At 33.8% G+C, this 20,290-nt stretch overlaps 1 protein-coding gene across 4 annotated transcripts in view; it reads right to left on the reverse strand.

The window, feature by feature from the left end:
- Positions 1-202: 202 nt before the first annotated feature.
- Positions 203-20,290, reverse strand: part of CNOT2 (CCR4-NOT transcription complex subunit 2) — a 123,605-nt gene continuing 103,517 nt past the window's right edge. For all 4 annotated transcript variants that reach the window (XM_084878901.1, XM_084878899.1, XM_084878902.1 and 1 more), the window contains 8 exons: positions 18,968-19,092; positions 17,687-17,807; positions 17,434-17,590; positions 15,094-15,155; positions 14,955-15,004; positions 12,824-12,924; positions 11,294-11,438; positions 203-1,350 (listed from right to left, as the gene is read on the reverse strand). In XM_084878901.1, coding sequence (XP_084735027.1) covers positions 1,264-1,350; positions 11,294-11,438; positions 12,824-12,924; positions 14,955-15,004; positions 15,094-15,155; positions 17,434-17,590; positions 17,687-17,807; positions 18,968-19,092 — 848 coding nt within the window. In that variant the 3' untranslated portion in view covers positions 203-1,263. The remainder of the gene's footprint in view (positions 1,351-11,293; positions 11,439-12,823; positions 12,925-14,954; positions 15,005-15,093; positions 15,156-17,433; positions 17,591-17,686; positions 17,808-18,967; positions 19,093-20,290) is intronic.

Here is a 20,290-nt window from a genome sequence, read left to right on the forward strand (position 1 = left end):
GTTAGTATTAAAAATGTCTATATTTTAAATAACCTACAACTGAAATGGTGATACTACTTGTCAAAAACTGAAACTACATTTTAAATTGTTTAGTTACACCCTTCAATTTGATATTTGTAAACCCCCCTTAGTTTTTATTTATCTTCTAATTTCATTACTGAAGAAATAATTCCACAATTTCAAATCAAAGTCAACACTGCAGTGAGGAGAGCTTTTCTACTTTATTACAAAGAGAAGAAGCCTTTATGTGGTCAGAAAATACAAGATTGATCTTTTTTTCTCTTCCTATGAAATGCTGCTGTTCAAACAGCCAGAGTGAATTGTCTCAGTTCACTTCTTTAAGTCCCATCACATTCACTTGGGTATGGATGTCCTTGGCTGCTGAAAATCTGGCCCTTTAGTGCACAGGGCGACAAAGTCCCCTGACCAGCAGTTCCAGAATGTCCCATTTTCATATATTGCATCCATGCACACCTCCTAAAAATGAGGTACAGCAGGGCAAACATTTTCCAAAATAGATGTCATATATATAATATATACACATTCGTACATACATACCTTTATTCATGTGATGTCCAAAAATTTAAAAAAAATGTACACATTTATTACAAAATCGTAACAAAGACTGGACAGTGTTTTGCTCATTCTGGAAAGATGAAGCTCAGTAATAACACAACCCTGGAAACCATCCAGAGATTGTGGCAATCTCTTTCTTCTAAACAGTCAGATATTCTTGCGTTAAGCTTGGCGAAACTGCCTTTCAAAAACAAAAGGGGAAGTAAAATGAAGGAAGCAGACCTTGCTCATCTTTCCAAATGAAATACGAGAAGGATCTTCACATAAAAATGCACAAACATTTGTTATTTTATTACCAATAGTGCTACAATGAACAATGCAAATTTTGTGGTCTAATTTTGTTGAGTCTTTTGTGGATTTTCTTTTTTACATTTTAGAAACTAAACGGTAAACTTCTGTCAGTGTACTTGCTTGTCTTTATAGACCCAAGTCTGTCTGCTGGCAAAAAAAAAGAAAATAAATGAAAAAATTCAGACCCTGCTCGAACTAGAGAAAAAACAAATTACAAATTTAGTTGTTGGGCAGCACATAATTAGTAAGGCAGGACCTCAAATGGTGACCCTTTGCGTAAGCCAATTGCCAAATCCTCAAGGAATTAAAACCAGGGTGCCTGAGCCACATCAGTTCTGCAGTTATGTTGAGTATTGTGCTGAGACAGCCATACCCCAAGAAAAGGGAAGTCTTTTTTTAGAAGGCTTGCTGAGCAGGGTTGTAGTTGAAGGTGGATGGCAGGTGAGGCCGTTCTTCTAATTTGTCATATTCCAAATGGAACTCCTACAAAACCAAATTTAAGAATTTAGTTGATTTCCTCTCCCTTTGTCCTCCAAGTTTCGTGAAAACGTATTTTACTATATTAACAAAATACGTACCTACATCTATGAGAATGTTCACAGACATAGATATACCAACTCTTAAAATATAGCTTAAATGAAAATAATAGGCTGTCATTTCTATCTGACAAATAGAGACTTCCTGCATAAAAGTGAGACTTCTTGTGAACATCTATTTTATGACACAAATTTTATGCTTTTTCCTCCTCAAAAATAAAAATTTGACAGGGTACTATATCACTAATAAAAAACACTGAAAACTAGAGAATATAGGGTGTCCCCAAAAATGTATACACACTTTGAATAGATGATAAAGTCAGCATTTATTAACATACAGTTCATTTTCAAAATTTAAAAGAATCGACAGAAAGAAATAATTTTCTTTTTCAACATCAGTTTTCAAAGTGATGACCGTTCTGGTCCAGGCACTGCTGATAACGTGAAGCAATGGAATCGCAAACATCAACAATCATTTTGTTCGGTATTTGTGCACCCTCGATTCGTCGACTGTTGCTGGTTTTGTACCATAAGCTTTATCTTTGATCTTTTATGTATCCCCATAAAAAGAAGTATAATGCCACTTTAGGATAATTTTTCTTTGTTCAAAACTTAGTATGGCTTCACCCATTATTTCAAATCAGTTAAACCTGAAAAGGAGTGAAAATTAAGTGAGTTGCCTGCAGTTAAAGTGTGTATACATTTTTGGGACATGCTATATTTAAAAGTAAAGCTTCATTCAATAAAATATAAAAACTAAAAATTTATTTTTCATAAAAAACTTTAGAATGTATTATTTAAAAAAGCATACAAAGTTATTCTAACCTTATTTAAATTTGAGGAAAAACAATGAATTTAAAATTCACAAATCTCCAGACTTCCCATTTCATAAAACCAAAACCCTGAAAAGATGTAACTACTACCCAAAACTATACAGTGGCTGATGTAGGCACATTTGAAAGCAAACTGCCTAGCCTATTGCAATTAAAATTTCAAAATACTACACTAACCTCATGAGTTTTAAACTTTAAGAATTTTGAAGCCATTATTTTTCTACTTCCCCAAGGTCAAAGAGATGCAGAATATAATTTTCATCCTATCCAATATAAGAAAAGCCTTATATGCTATATGTCCAGTTGATCGTTCAACCAAAGTGTATATGCTAATGATATGCTAAGGTTGCTCAACTGCTCGCTATGATGTGCATTGACCACCAGGGGGCAGACAGTTGACTGGCTGACCAGTTGCTATGACATGCACTGACACCAGGGGGCAGACACTCGGACTGGTAGGTTAGCTTGCTGCTGGGATCAGGCCAATTGTGACTGTGTAAGGCTGGACACGTCCTGGGGCCCTCCCACAGTCCTTCCTTGGCTGGCCAACCTCCTGCTTCTCTGCCCGGCCACGATCGTGCACTGGTGGAGTCCCTAGGGTTGGCCTGTGCCCTCTCGCAATCCAGGACCATTCTGGGAATGTCAGAAAACAGGTTTCGGCCTGATCCTGCAGTCCAAGTCAAGGGACCCCACTGGTGCACGAATTCATGCATCGAGCCTCTAGTATTAATGTAAAACTCATACCTTTATAAATCCAAAGAGCAAGCTGTTCTAAAGTAACTAATCCTACAACCTATATTCATTTAGCACAAACTATTCAGTCAATTACATTAAAAATTATTTAATATGATATATTATGATTTAAAGAAAGCCAGCAAGTAATGTTAGTACTATGGGTTACCATATTTTACCTTATCAGCTATTTTGTTCTGAACTGATCTCATAATGAGTATTCCCACTATTAAATTAAGAAGGAATTCCATTCTTAAATTAAAATGAAAACGTACGTTATGATTAAATTTTGAGATACAAAACCAACTATTTAATAATTAAGGATATTACATTAACAATTACAGAAAGAGCAGGTATAACTTGCTGAAATTCTAATGTGTGTCAAAACTAGGGTTATAGCTGATTTTATTCTAATCTTTATAATTGCAGATAACATCTTCATTTTGCATCTGAGGTAAATGCCCAAGACATACAAGTGTCAGGTTTAGAATTAGAATCCAGATCCATGTAATACCATGACTTTCCCAGTATAAAACATTATTTTTAATATTCTTAGCCCAAGATCCAAAACAGAATCACTTCATTACACCATCTATCATAACTAATGTTGAAAAACTCAGTCCACTGACAAATATTTATAAAGAAGGCACACAGTGATGACTTTAATCTAAAAAGGTTCACTTTATAAGGTTTGTAGAGTAACAAAAGCACAGTGCTTACATGCTTATCAGTAAAAACTAGCAATACCAAAATTACCATCACAATCACCACAGCTCTCCTTAATACACTGTATAAGCACAACTCTTTTTTCCTTGCTAGGCTTTAAAAAAATTTATTGTCTGGCTTGAAGATACATACCAAGTTAGTAAAGAAAGTATCTTTTTGATCTATCATTCTTTAGAAATTAAAACTAACATTTTAGTTCTACGTGTTGTTATAGGGTAAAAGGTCTATTTATTTGTAACTGTGACAAATCATACATCTCAAAACCTAAGTTATAAAATATAAAATTCTGTTCAATTATTCTGTCTTTGTCATTGCACTTAGGTGAATTCTACTGTTAAAATTTAAAACTACAGTGGTTTCATCAATGCACATATATTTTCCTTAAATGTTAAAAAAAAAAAAAAATCAGTTTAAATCTAGGGAACATAAATATTTTAATACTGGAGGCCCTGTGCAAAGATGCGTGCACTTGGGGGGAGGGGAGTCCCCTCAGCCGGCCTGCACCCCCTTCCCATCCCAGGAGCCTTTGGGGGATGTCCAACTGCCTGCTTAGGCCTGCTCTCTGCACGCAGTTGGACATCCTCACCACTGCCGCAGAGGTGGGAGAAGCTCCTGCCACCACCGCTGTGCTCGTCAGCCATGATTCTGGCTTCTGGGCTTTTGGCTGAGCAGTGCTCCCCCTGTGAGAGCACATTGACCATCAGGAGGCAGCTCCTGCATTGAGTGCCAGCCCCCCTGGTGGTCAGTGCGTATCATGGTGACTGCTCGTTCCACCACGTGGTCAACTTTCATATTACCCTTTTTTATTATATAGGATAATAATTAAGAGACTCTCAAAGATCTTTATATCAGATTTAGAAATTAAATGGGTCACACTTTAGTGTTCCATTTTTAAATCTTATTTGTTTTTTCTATACTTTCATTGTTAAAATACGCAAAGCTTAATATATACTGATATCCCCAACTTTGATTGTTGATTACATCTCTTTTACATGTTTATGCTATATGCACACACTTAACACATATGCACCTCTAAATAATCTGTAGGGGCAAGGAAGTCTTTTTTTAAAATTTAATAAATCTTTTTTCTTTAAAATATATTTTATTGATTTTTTTACAGAGAAGGAGGATAGTTAGAAACATCTATGAGAGAGAAACATCAGCTGCCTCTTGCACACCCCCCACTGGGGGTGTGCCCGCAACCAAGTTACATGCACTTGACCGGAATCAAACCCAGAGCTTTCAGTCCATAGGCCGATGCTCTATCCATTAAGCCAAACTGGCTTCGGCTTAATAAATCTTTATTGTTTAGATTATTACAAGTGTTCCTTTTTTTCCCCCCTATAGTCCCCCTCCATCCAGTCCACCCCCTCTGCCCTTACCCCTACCCCAATGTCCTCACCCATGGGTGTACAATGTTTGTCTATTCTCTTCCCGCACCCCCAAACCCTTTTTTCCCCCTGAGAATTGTCAGTCCACTCCCCTTATATGTCCCTGATTTTATTATATTCACTAGTTTATTCTGTTCATCAGATTTTTTTATTCACTTGATTTTTAGATTAAACTCCTTTAGCTTTTTCTTATCTGCGAAGCTCTTTTCCTGCCCTTCAATTCTAAATGATATCTTTGCTGGGTAGAGTAATCTTGGTTGTAGGTTCTTGCTATTCATCACTTTGAATATTTCTTGCCACTCCCTTCTGGCCTGCAAAGTTTCTGTTGAGAAATCAGTTGACAGTAGTATGGGTGCTCCCTTGTAGGTAACTAACTGTTTTTCTCTTGCTGCTTTTAAGATTCTCTCTTTGTCTTTTGCTCTTGGCATTTTAATTATGATGTGCCTTGGTGTGGTCCTTTTTGGATTCCTTTTGTTTGGGGTTCTGTGCGCTTCCTGTACTTGTAAGTCTATTTCTTTCACCAGGTAGGGGAAGTTTTTGGTTATTATTTCTTCAAATAGGCTTTCAGTATCTTGCTCTCTCTCTTCTTCTGACACCCCCATAATTCGAATGTTGGTAAGCTTGAGGTAGTCCCAGAGGCTCCTTAGACTATCTTTAAATTTATGGATCCTTTTGCTTTTTGCTTTTCTGGTTGAGTGTTTTTTGCTTCTTTGTATTTCAAATCTTTGACTTGATTCTTTCAGTCCTCTAGTCTGCTGTTAGGTGTCTGTATAATATTTTTTATTTCAGCCGGAACCAGTTTGGCTCAGTGGATGGAGCGTCAGCCTGCGGACTGAAGGGTCCCAGATTCAATTCTGGTCAAGGGCATGCACCTTGGTTGCGGGCACATCCCGAGTGGGGGTGTGCAAGAGGCAGCTGATCAACGATTCTCTCTCAATGATGTTTCTAGCTCTCTATCCCTCTCTCTTCCTCTCTGTAAAAACTCAATAAAATATATTAAAAAATATATTTTTTTATTTCAGTCAGTGTATGTTTAATTTTTAGTTTGTCCTTTTTCATATCCTCGAGGGTCTCACTAAATTTATCGGACTTTTCTAAAAAATTCTTGAAAAACCTTATAACCATTGTTTTGAACTCTATATCCAGTCGTTTGCTTTCCTCCATTTTTTAAATTTGTGATCTGTATGTCTCTGCATTTTGGTTGCTTCCTTGAGTTGGTAGAGTAGCTTTGTGTGCTAGGTGTCCCATACGACTCAGTCGCTCAGCCTCCCCAGTTACCTGAGGTGGACATTCTTGGTGCACTCCTTTGTGGACTATGTAGTTAAGTCCTGATTGTTGTTGGTATTACTGGGAGGAATTGAACTCCAGGCCAATTGGCTGTGAGGATCAGCTGTGTCTACACTGGCAGAACTTCTGTGCTGGAAAAACCCTTATGAGACAAGACTTGCAAAATTGCAAAAGCCTTTGTGCTCAGCTTGGATGGGGCAGAGTCTCAGGGTAGAGTAGACAGTCTTGGCTACCCATCATCCCTGCCCTAATAGGCCCCTGTGTCTCAGTGTCCTGTGGTAATCACTGTAAGAACCTCTGAGAGAAAGCCGCCCTCGAGTTTCACCCGCTGCCAGACAATCCAGTTTCTTCCCATATGAGTCTTGAGTTCCCAGAGTCTCACCCGGAACTGGAGTTCAGCACAGTCGGAAGCTTCAATCTCCCTCCTGCTTGAGAAAGCCAGCCACGCACTCAGCTGCCAGTCCTCTCCCTGCTCATGTGTCTTCGTATCTCATCCCTTTGCAGCTCTTCTGAGTCTTGGGGTGCTTTTCTCTTTCCTTCTAGTTGTAGAATTTCCACTCAGCCAGATTTCCTGTGGTTCTGGATGATGTCCATTTTGTCCTTTAGTTGTAGTTTTGAAATAGTTGTACGAGGCAGCAGTTTAGGCATTTACCTATTCTGCCATCTTGGTTTCTAAGATGTCTTCTTTTGTGTACAATTGCCTACTGTCTAGTGTCAGGCCTCTAGCAGAAGTGTAACTAATGGCTGATGAATTAATAAACACAGTTTTCTTCATTTCTTTTAGAAACAGAACACTTAACTTTTGAAGTATTAAAAGCATAGGTATTAGAAGATCTATGTATGTATTTGCTCTAATGGGAAAAAATTTAGATTACAGTTTAATTATTTTAAAGGCTAGAAAGAGTTCTAGAAACTTTTAAAAAACAACTTTTAATGTCTTAGTTTTTCTATTAATAAAATTAGGTTTACATATTCTCAAAAGTTTACTATGAAGCAGAAATAGAATACATGCACTGGATTCAGATGTCAATTAAAATTATTATTTCTGATCAAAATCCTCAGAAATGCCAGCTTTCCCTTAACTACAATATGATAAATTCTCATTACATTTTAGGAAGGAAGTAACAAACTATCTTAAGTATAGTTATATTAGAAATAATTTTTATTTTGAAAAAAGCACATTCCTAATTACAGTATAAAAAGCACTAAAATGTACCAATAAAGTTAATGAAAAGAAAAAAAACACCCTTATTTATATAGGGCTATGATATGGTAAAAATCCTAAGCATTAAAAATCCTATTCAATGTTGGACTCAAATGGTAAAGTTAGGCTGAAAAAATTCTTAAGCTTGTAAGTTTAGTCTGAGAAAGCTACTGATAATAGGGCCGACTTTAGCATCTAAAATTTCTCTGTGGATGAAATTATTTTTCAAATTTTACTCATTAAGACTATACGCACTATCCAAATTACCACAATTTTAAATTAGTGGGATACTGAGTAATTCCACATAGGACAGACCACACTGTCTGCTGACAAGTCAAGATTATCTAAAAGGGGCCGAAGCTGGTTTGGCTCAGTGGTAGAGCGTCGGTCTGCGGACTGAATGGTCCCGGGTTCGATTCCGGTCAAGGGCATGTACCTTGGTTGCGGGCACATGCCCAGTAGGGGGTGTGCAGGAGGCAGCTGGTCGATGTTTCTCTCTCATCGACGTTTCTAGCTCTCTCTCTCTCTCTCCCTTTCTCTCTCTGGTAAAAATAAAAAAATGAAAAATAAATAAAAAAGATTATCTAAAAGGGGAGAATAAGCAAAGGCAGTATCAAAATTTTTATGTACATAAATTATTGACATATAAGACATTTTTAAAATAAATAATGGGCCACATTCTAGAACTCAGAGTCAGAATTTTTAGGGATAAGTATTTCTGATATAAATAATCTAATAATCCCTTAACATTATAATTCTTAATTTCCCTAAAAATATTAAGTGATTTGCTAAAGAAAAAGAACCTCATATACAAGATATTCTGGATGGAGACCTGATTATAGTTGAATCAGGCTAATACTTTTCATGATACCATGGTAACATCAAGCTATTAGTTATAATACTAATTTTTTTTTTTTTTTAAATATTTTATTGATTTTCCACAGAGAGGAAGGGAGAGGGACAGAGAGCTAGAAAAGTCGATGAGAGAGTAACATCGACCAGCTGCCTCCTGCACACCTCCCACTGGGGATGTGCCCACAACCAATGTACATGCCCCTGACCGGAATCGAACCTGGGACCCTTCAGTCCGCAGAATGACGCTCTATCCACTGAGCCAAAGCAGTTTCGGTGATAATACTAATTCTTAGTGTATGCTTCTTACAATGAGTTGAAGTTATTTAATGCATGTTCTTTAAGTGTAAATAGTAAGCCACACCCACTTTACAGATGAGGACTTTGAAATTAACTTGGGACCTGGTATTTTAATGGAGTTTGTGTAGAATAATGGAATCTATTAATGAATAGAACTATGAATTAAATTAATTTCTTAATTCAGTAATCCAGTTTCTAGAAAAATACTGGAAACAGCCTGAAAAAACAGAAGCCAGTGCAAAAGTGTATTCTATGAATACAATACAATTTGGTTTAAGTTTATAAACGTGTATTTTTTTAAAGGCATTTAAAAAAATATATATTTTATTGATTTTTTACAGAGCAGAGGAGAGAGCTAGAAACGTCGATGAGAGAGAAACATCGACCAGCTGCCTCTTGCACACCTACAGGGGATGTGCCCACAACCAATGTACATGTCCTTGACCAGAATCGAACCTGGGACCTTTCAGTCCGCAGACTGACGCTCTACCACTGAGCCAAACCGGTTTCAGCTAAACGTGTATTTTAATACAACCAAAATAAATTTGATAAAGATCAAAATTCCACTTGCTTTCATTACTATGAAAATAATTTTGTTGAAGAGTATCAGTACAAGAGGCTAGCAAATTACTTCAAGAGATATTTCTTAGGGAATAGTTTAGTGATATTTCCCAAATTTTATTTTCCTACTTCACAGATAAAGATTTTAAAGGAAAAGGTTAAGAAAAACTTCAACAATATGAGATAAAATTGGGTAAAATTATTTTCTGTGTGCACGTGTGTACACACACTCACAAACAAAATATTCTTTAAAATGACATTTATCTGACTACGGATTTCCTTTTGTGAGATAATAAGGGGTCCTATTAATGTTTAATAGATGCCCTATTAAATTGTTTCTGAATATTTAACTTTATGGAGAGAACTTAGTTCTATAGAAAACAAGTATTTTTCACATAACTTGATTTTCTTCACATATACTGAACTGAAATTTATCTAAAATTATATATCTATCGACTTCACACATCCATCCCTTTTTTGCATATACTAAATTTGGAATAATTTACAATTATTTTGAGCAAAAGCCTCAAATTGAATGGAAAAAACTTCAGTTATTTCCTAATAGAATTTTTCATCCTCCAATAGAGACTTTCTCTTTCCTACAGAATCAACTAACTGAGAGTTTTTTAAAGTATGGCTCCAGACAAAGACCAGCATCATAATTGGCATTACTTGGGAACTTGTTAGAAATAAAAATTCTCACGTTCCATCTACAAAGTTACTAAATCAGAAACAATGGCAGTATGGCCAAGCAATCTGTGTAAAGGCCTCCAGGTAATTTTGATATAAACTTAAATTTGAGGACTATTGGCCTAACCTAACAACAATCAATTATTGTTTTTCCATCTTTGGGAAAAAGTAATAAGCTGTAATAACAATGGTAAAAATAGCAGCAACAAACTATCACAGCTAATCTCATATATAAATAACCAGTATTTGCCAAGCACTACATTTAGTGTAAATGTGTTTATGTGTAATCTCATTTAAAGTTCATGACAATCTAGAGGCAAGTATTTCAATTTAAAAGGAACTTGCACAAGGTGAAAGCATAAAATAGCAGAAATAGCAGAAACAAGAGTTAAATTTAAATCCATGTCAACAAAGACTATGGCTTTCTATTACACTATCACTTCTTAAAGAACACGTAATATACACAATGTCTTATGTACTATTTGTAATGAATATAATTATTTTAACATAACTAAAAAGTTAGAACACAGATCTATCTTTTGAAATCAAGATATGCTTAAGTAGAATTGTTAAAATAACTCAAATACAGTCTATAGTGGTATATGGACTTGGTCTGAGAAGTAACGACATTTATCTTTCAGAAAACACCTAAAAAATAGTAATTAAAAAAATTAATCCTTTGTATTTTTCAAGTTTTATAAGAAATATTATGATGTAAAACGTTTTTCGTGATAAATATCTGGTAAGCACTTTACATTGTTTTCTTAAAATGTTTTACCTTTTTATCAGTTTAGTAAAGCTGACTCAAAAGAAAAAAAAAATAACAACCCACCCCCCCCAAACTAACAACTAAAAAATCATCCAATGAACAGTCTTCTGTTTCAAAACTCTAAATAGCTTTTTTTCAATGGGTGGAATTGTTTTAAAACACTATACGTATCTGTTTATATATTGGTTTCAGGGAAATCTCAGACCTGTTTAATAAAAAGTAATTATAACATAATACATGACTGGCACTGCACAAGTGTATCTTTATTTTACAACTGAGTAGAAATAAAAATATTTACAATGTCACGCAGGCTTTTGAAAAATTACAAAATTTCTTACCAAGTTCAATCATTTTTCTAACTGTGAGTGAAATGAACAGTTTCTGCATACTCTCCTAGAGTTAAATCAAGCTGAGGAGGTAGAGACAAAAGATCAAATACCTGGCACGTTACTAAAATGAATGCATTGGTACATATAAACAGACAAGAGAGGTCACTTCTTTTTTAACTCTAGATTTATACATTTACACATGAACAAAATATATACCTTAGCTACTTTCCTCCAGTTAAGACAGTCAAAGAAGTAATATGTTCCCCTCTCATATGTATTGGTTTTCATTGTTGGCTCCATGCCTGGTGCCCTGGTAATCCATACTCGTTCTTCTTTGTGGTATCTCCAATCACGGTTAAAACTTCAATTTTTAAGAGAAAAAGACAATTAATTTTTTTCCTGTGGCTCACATTTTTAAAACTTTTTAAAGAAAATTATTACACATAAAATAAATAAATAAGAATCTTTCTTTGTCCTGACTTTTATTGTTATTACATACAACCCTAGTGAAATAAAAACAGGAAAATAATTTAATTTTCCCAAAACCCACATCTTTACTTAACTGAAGAAAGTTTTAATGCAAACAGAACGAGATCTTAAAAACTTTATGAGTGATGTGGTAAAATGCTAGGGAGACCAAATAAAGATCGATTGTGTTCTAGAAACTTCACTTTTTTGTTCTTAATATTCAACAGAAATTGAAATATCTATTAAAACAAACAAAAATGCTAACTACTTGAATTATTTTGTATGGAACTAAATATAATATCTATTTGAATTAACTATTTAAATTCACATAAAATCTACAAGTAAACAAATACCTTTCTACCTATAACATGAGGTAATTTTTAGAAATACGATATGAGACAAAATAGCCAGTGATGGATGGATGAATTTATTTACTTATAACTTAAAAGGAACAGTTACCAATTACTATCTTACAAAAAAATGTGAAAAGAGCATGAGAAAAAAACCAACTCTCAGCTGAGAAATAAAAAACAATTTATCAACACAGTAAATTTTATATTAAAGTATCTAATCAAAGCCATTTATAGAAATATTATAAGGAATGTTATAAAATATTTAAATCTATAAAAATGTCTCCTAATCATAACATCAGAAAATTTTAAGTAACTCACTGTATAGCAAACATGATTAGAATGACTAATATGTTACCAACTGTACATGAGAAACAACACAAACTTTTTATTTGTAGGGCATCAGGTAAAAACAGAAATGCTCAGAAAAAAATATATCCGTGGACCAACTTTTTAACAGTAATGTAAGTTGGATTTTATCTTATCAATATTTCAAAACATATAAGATATATGTAATATATCTTGTCCACATAATATTTATTTAATGATGAAATTCACTGTCATTAACATATGTGGTTCCACAAGGACTCAGATGAACCAGTTATGAACCATATCTTATAAAAATTAGATTCACCAAATCCATGATCCAAGTTGATTCTGCCTTCAGGCTTCTTACAAACTTAGGGTTAAGTTAAAATTCTTTTTATGTACACAGTGATTATGAAGCCATAGTAATCTAAGGTTTCAATATAAATTAACTTTATTTTACTAAATTTAAAAATAAATTTTTAATGGAGAAATATTTGCACTTTAAAAAACAAAAGACAAAAACTATAGCCATCATCATTTTTTTTTTTAAAAAGCAGCTTTCAGAGTAAACAAGAGCCACTATATTACAAAAATTGTTTAAAAAGTATTTTGAACATACAGCTCTACTGCAGCTAGAAGTTGTAATACGTCTCCTCCATTCATGTAATAGAGATAGAAGAGAAGGTCTTCTCCGTATCGGCCAAGTTTTATTGCGGCCAGCTGGAAAAGAGAAATAAATTATTCTCAAATGTAAAACAAGTCTGAAAATCTTATCATATAACTGCTACCACTAAAGTAAAAACAGAAACAAATTCTCTTTATAGCAGATAACTACTATTACATGATTATACCAGTAGCTGTAATTCTAAAGAAGAGTTTCATCATTTAGGGTAGTTTATTATTTAAGTAATTGAAGTTATTTAACAATTACTTCTGATACATCTATTTTATGTACTACTAGGAAAAGAGCTAAATAAAAACTTCCAATTAAGTTCAAATGCTGAATGTCTTACTTAAGGGATTTATCAGTTAACCAATGTGGGAGCAGGTAATAGTGAAACATTGTGCTCAAAGATTCAGCACTTATATATTTGAGACGTAATTCCTTTACTTACTAACATACCATGTTCAAGTAATTTAATGTCTCTAAACTTTCAATTATAAAGTGTAGACAATGACATCTTATAAGGGTTACTAAGAATGAAAATGAAATTAAGTGATTGTACGTGAACAAGCCTTGTAGAATGTCTGATAGACTCACAGGAAATGTTACTGAATCTACATTTGACAATGACACAACCACAAGTCAGTTGGTTATATATATTTAGCAAATCATGGATGTTGAGCACAAAAATCATGAAGAGACTTTTTTTTTTGTTTAAATGAATGTATAAAATGACTGCTTTACTTGTCCCTCAGAAAGCAGAAACAAATTAATTGCCTACCAAACTATAAAATGTGAGTTCAATAGTCTCAAATTCTCACCAAGTATATAAATGGTGAGATATTAATATAAATCTTAAATGATCACCAAAACAAAAATACTTTTATCTTTTTACTTAATCCTGTATTTAAGTATTTACTTAACTGTTACACGTTATCTGAATGTAATTTTTTCTCCATTCATATTATCCCCATTCAGGTAGCAATACCAAATGTGTCAAATCATCCTGTTAGTATTTCTTAAATTGGCACTGAGAAATGGTCTGGAACCTTTAGGTACTAGGAGCAAAAGAGCCCTATAATGGAGGTGGCAACAAATCACACAATCCAAAAATAGAAAAAGATATCTATCCATCTCATACTTATCTTCCACCTAACTCAAAAATTAAGACATAGGGAGAAATATATTTCTTTACTTGCCTGTCCACAACATCAACATTGATTTGGCTACATAACTGATACAAATGCAGAACACTGTCATTTACATTAGCCACTATACACAAATGAAAAACACAAATATGTAATTTTAATGTATTATATCCTTTCACAAGGCCAAAATCCAGATACCATTTCTAACAAAGATAAACTCTTAGTTCTTTTCCCTAAAGTGTTTCCCACTTTCTTTCTTTGACTAGGGGGGAAAAAAATAAAAAAAATTAAAGCTGCAATCTGTTAACAATTTCTTTATAATTAGAATTTTAGGTAATTCAAAAGTAGAAAGAAAAAAAAAAAACCAAACAGAAAAAAGCCAAAAGTCATAAATCGTTTTGAAAAAAATAATATATAGTTCTATTAAAAACCCTGTATCTGCACTATAAGAAAATATTTCTAACAGATAAGGATATAAAAATCTAAAAAAGATTTTATATATACAGAGATTGGCAAAAGAAGGTTTACAGTTGCATTGTACTATTCTTATGAGTTAATAAAGCTACTGTAATAATTATAACCTGCATGTCTTCTTCTGTATGAACATGAGAAGGAATCTATTAAATATTTCAAGTTTGTTTATTCCCATCAACTATAGTTATGGTTGTACCCTGTTACTGATAACTATAAAGCAATATTTTATCAGTCCTAAAATTGTTTTGTTGAAAATATTTTAAAAATGTAACCCAGAACCTCATCAAAAACATTAAAATTATAAACCAAAGTAGAAATAAAATTGCTACATATAGCTGAATGAACATGTGAAATCATACCTGAGACCATTGGTAATTATTTTAAAATATTATGCTATCTGAACTGAAAAACAGTGCCTGAGTACTTATAAATTCATGCTGAGTAGAATAATAAACTACACTCACCTTATCCCTAATGTGAATGTTCGTTAAGTACTCAGATGGAACATGGAAGTCTAGATAATAAAATAAAAAAAGCCTTATTAACTGATTCTCAGTTATAAATATATCTTTTAAAGGTCTTAACACAAATACAATCTCCTACCTATGTCTTGAGGTCGACAAGGTGAAGATGCCCAGGGTGACGCAAATTTGGGGTAGAGATTTCTGAATAAAGGAGGGGAAAAAAACACACTCTGAAGTCCAGGGTAGAAAAAAAGAGTTCTAATTTTAGTTCAGGAAATCAGGAAAAACAATTAACTTCAAAAAGATTAACTTTTAATTTCTAATTTCCTTTCTTGGGTTTACTATGACTTTTATACAGCAGGAAACTGAAACAAGGTTTTATAAATACAGGGGTTGGCAAAAGTAGGTTTACAGTTGCATTGTGACAATCTTTTGAGTCAATAAAGCTATTGTAATAATCATAACCTGCATGCCTTTTTCCATATGAACAACTGGACATACAGATATCTATGTCTATGCTTAGAATTCATTAATGCCATGCCCCAAGTAAAATCACTTTCCCATTTTTATGGTCCAAAATTCCACAGTAATTATTAAAAGCAAATAATTTATTGAATGCTTATTATATGCCTGGATCCATTACAGGTGCTTGAAATACATCAACAAACAAAGCAAAGCTCACTGACAAAATGAAACTTACTTTTTGGTTCAGGATGGTGAATTGGAGGGAGGCAGACAAAAACAATTTACATAAAAAATAATATTCCCCATTAGTGGAGGGGTAGAGAAAGGAGATTAGTTATATAATTAAATATAGGTATCAGGTTAGGTATCATTTAAAAGGTCAGATATGAACGAAGACTTGAAGAATGTAAGGAATTAACCATTATTTATCTGCCAAAGACTTTCCTAATCTGAGGAAACTGCTAGAACCACTAAGGCAGAGCCGTAACTGACATGTCTGAGGTACAGCAAAAAGGCCAGTGAAGCTGGGACAGAGTAAACAAAGGGAGAAGCTGTTGGAGAGACAGAAATCAGGCCTACAGATATTAGAAAGCCTGTAAATATTTTGGGTTTTTAACCATAACGAAACTATGAATCATTACTGGGTATATAGCAGAGAATAAACTTATTAAAAATGAATTGTCCTGGCTGCTGTGTAAGGAAGAGATTGTGTGGGGTAAAGAAAGAAGAAAAAAAAAACACAGTGATTAGCTAGCTAATGGAATAATCCAGGCAAGAAGGGATGGTGATTCAAAACAGGATGGTAGCATTCAAACTAGTGAGAAGCAATGCAGCAGTGCTTCTAACTATGTATGTCAAATGTTGCTGACAGGCCAAAAAAGGATAAGTTTCTGAAAGTGACCAATGAATTTATTAACACACTGCTCATTTGATGACCTTGACAAGAGTAGTTTTAGTGTAGCAGGAACAAAATATTAACAAAGAATAGAAGAATGTCCTAATGGGATTTACAGAGATGGCTCTTTTAAAGAATTTTACTTCAAAGGAGAATATAAAAATGGGGGTGGGGGGGAGGTTTTGGCATTAGATCAAGAAGTACTTTTAATATGAAAGTAATAACATATTTGTATGCTGACAGAAAAAACCCAACAAAGAAAAGAATGGATCAACTACAACAACAGTGTGCAAGATAAGGGAAGTGCAGATGGTAGTAAATAGCTAGATTTGGTTGGAGGACTATGCTGACATTCTCTTCTGATTGCTTCCATCTTTCTTTAAAAAATAGAAATAAAAAACCAAGGCCATCACCTGAGAGTAAGGGGTTTGAATAGGCAAATATAAAATAGCTGCATAAAACAGCAAAAGAATAAACGGACTGGGCATGCTGTTATGACTATGGCTGACAAAATTAAGGTCCTACTTTTCCTTTTCCGGGCTATACACCTACACTATATTGAAACCTGGCAGTGAAGTTGTAAGTTTCTTTCCCGCCAGGCTCAATAGCACAGGTCAAAAATAGAATAGGTGGAGGAAATATAAGTTCACTGCAGGGAAAGAGAGACAGGGATGTTTTGGAATAACAAAAAGGTAAAAGAATGGAATAAAGGTCCCAAAAGAGTCAAATGATTGCAGGGGCCAACACTACAGAGAGAGAGATAGAAGATAAGAAGTGGCATGGGAGCACAGACTTAAAATTACAGAGAAACTAAAGTTACTAATAATGGCAAGCTCAAAAGGATGACAAAAGAGATAAGCAGGTGAGGTATAGTAGAAGAGTAAGATTTTTGGAGGAGAGAAATTCAAGGAGCTGAGATGTTAGGATTTGGAAAGATCATATATGTGTTTAACTGCCAAATTATAAAAGAAGTAATATTGTGAAATGACGGAGATACAGGAGCTAATATGACCCATGAGTCAACAGATAACAGCAACAATTAGTGGCAGCAGGTGATACAATTTGATGATATGCAGGCAGGTCTTATGTACAAATATGGAAGGAAAGAAAAAAACTTACTCAGGAGAGTTCAGATTGAGGCCTAATGTTGTCAAGTCACTTCCTAATGCAAGATGTACCATTCCCGGGTCTGTCTCTGCTGCCCTGATGAATGTTAACAGGCCAATCATTCCAAACTGGTCCGTCACCATCCCTTGAGGAATGTTAGTAACCCGACCTGAATAAGAAAAACATAGTCATTTTTATCTTTGCTGAAAAAGTAAAAAAATAAAATAATTCTGTAATACCACTGACATATTTTATGGAGTCCCACCATCAGGTAACACCTGGATCCCTTTTTTCTGCTGGTTATTATTTTGTGTTGTTGAACTTTTATCTCCAGGGAATTTGGGTCCATCTGTACTTGAAGTTGTCTTGCCAGATGTATTCAAATTCTAACATGAAAAAAAAAAATTAAACATAACATTAATTTTTGTTACGTATAAACGTTTTAAATTCACATTTCTATTCATTCTTTATTATATTTAATTTGGCAGTAAATTATTACCTGTGTTCCAAGTTCTACATTAAATTTTTTTGTTTCTACAACTGTCCTATTAGTATTCAAATAAATCCTGTATTGTACACACTTGAACATTTAAAGGACAAGAAATAAATGAAAAATATTCTTTTTAAAAATATTTTATTGATGTTTTTACAGAGGAAGGGAAAGGGAGAGAGAGTTAGAAACATTGATGAGAGAGAAACATCAATCAGCTGCCTCCTGCACACCCCCCACTGGGGATATGCCTGCAACCAAGGTACATGCCCTTGACTGGAATTGAACCTGGGACCCTTGAGTCCGCAGGCCGACACTCTATCCACTGAGCCAAATCAGTCAGGGCTGAAAAATATTCTTATTTATCTCAGATTTTCAGTCACAGACAAAATATATTAACCATCATCTCAGAATACACTTGAAATTACAAATCTTCAATATTTTCATTTAGAAGAGAAACTAAATACCTAAACATCACCCTAAAAACCTCCAAGATAAGTCAGAACATATGCACTTTTAAAATTCATATTTATTTTAATTCTTACCCACTATTCTTCTTTATCAAATATTTTAATATACAAACTTCGATCACAAAAAAAAAAAAGCTACTTTCAGTGCAATGTGGAAGAAATAAACATATTCGTTAAGTCAGAAAGAGGAAGCTGAGTTGGCTGAATCAACACAGGAATAAAAATGTGTATAAAGATTCTTCAAGGAGAAAACTTACTCAAGAAAAACACAGCTCCTTAGAAGGCTATAATATCAAACTTCATGGGATCCAGCTGACAGGGACTACAATAAAAGTCTAAATTAACTCTGAGAAGTTCAACAGAAATTTGCAAACCTATATGAAATAGGAAAAAAATAGGCTATCTTCTAAGTTATAGAGTTTCCACATTCTTCAGAAGTTAGATTATTACGAATATTCAAGATAAACAATTTTGTAATAGTATTTAGTAAGTCCTTAATATAATCTAGTCTATAAAACTGTTAATATAAGAGAAATCTGAAGGGAAAACACTACATTATTGACATACATAATTCTCATTTACTTACAGATTTACTGTCATCATTACTTGATGTTGGATCTTTATAGCTGGAACCAGGTAATGCTGGAAAGTCTTCATTGTGTATTGAGAAGTCCTGGGATTGCTCATTTGCTGGTTTTGTTACCATTCCAACTATGTAATGAAAATAATCCAGAGAATTGCAATTGATATTTATGATATTTTGCTAAAAATTATAAAAAGTTAAGTTCCCTCATAATATACCAAAATATTTTGCTCTGAAAGCATACTTTAAAAAAATTAGTATTAAGAATAACAATAAAGAACTAAATTTTTATATATTGATTAATAACCCAATTTACAAAATAATGCAAGGGAAATAAGTGTTTAAGACATAATTTGATATTGATAATACCATTAATACTTTTTTGTTTAAAAGCTTGTTTTAAATATTTGACTAGCTATTATAAAAACCAGTTGTCAAATACAAATGAACAAAATAAGTTTTAAGAGAATATGTCAGTATTCTACTTGAAAGTGACTTACAGAGTGAGCAAATTGCAATCAATTATTAAACAACTCCGTATTATTTCAGATTTTCTTGGACTCCATGTAATAGATGTAAAACATGCAAGAACTGGGAAGTAATCCTCCCACTATACTTGGCATTAGTCTGGCCCTTATTGGAGAACAATATCCAGTTTGGGGCGCCACAGTTCAAGAACGATATGGAGAAACTAGAGTTGGTCCAAGGAGAGCAACGGGAATGATTAAAGGGATGAAAAAGTGGACCTATGAGGAAAGGTTAAAAACATTAGAGTCTGAACTGAGAATCAAGTAGCTAGGTACTCAACTTCCAGATCATTTTTTGTTAATTTTGGAAGACTGATTTGGAAACTTCAGAATATGAACAATTACTTTTTCCCTTCTTCATATATTATTTGTATTCATATTCTGAAAGGCATGAAAATTCTTCTAGGTTGAAAATGGGAAAAAACAGTTGGAAGAGTGATGAACTGATCCCTCTAAGTTCATTGTTTTCTGCTATTGGTCTCTATCAGGTTCTGCCAGAAAGAAACTATTACCTACTATGTGCGACGAATACAAAGAATACGGCTACATTGCAGCTACCTAATTTTCATGTCTAAATTGTTACTGCACATGTTTCTACAACTGTCCTATAATATACAAATAAATCCTGTATTGTATACATTTGAACATTTAAAGGTCAAGGAATATATGGAAAATATTTAGCATCTATCAAACAAATTTCTTATTAGAGTCAGTAAAATGGGGTATTTTAATGGTGACGGAAAGTCTACATAAACTATACATGACCCATGAGCTGTGGTTCTCAACAGGAGGCAATTCC

This window comes from Pipistrellus hanaki (assembly GCF_964339955.1).
Source record: "Pipistrellus hanaki genome assembly, chromosome: 3".
Classification (NCBI taxonomy): domain Eukaryota; kingdom Metazoa; phylum Chordata; class Mammalia; order Chiroptera; family Vespertilionidae; genus Pipistrellus; species Pipistrellus hanaki.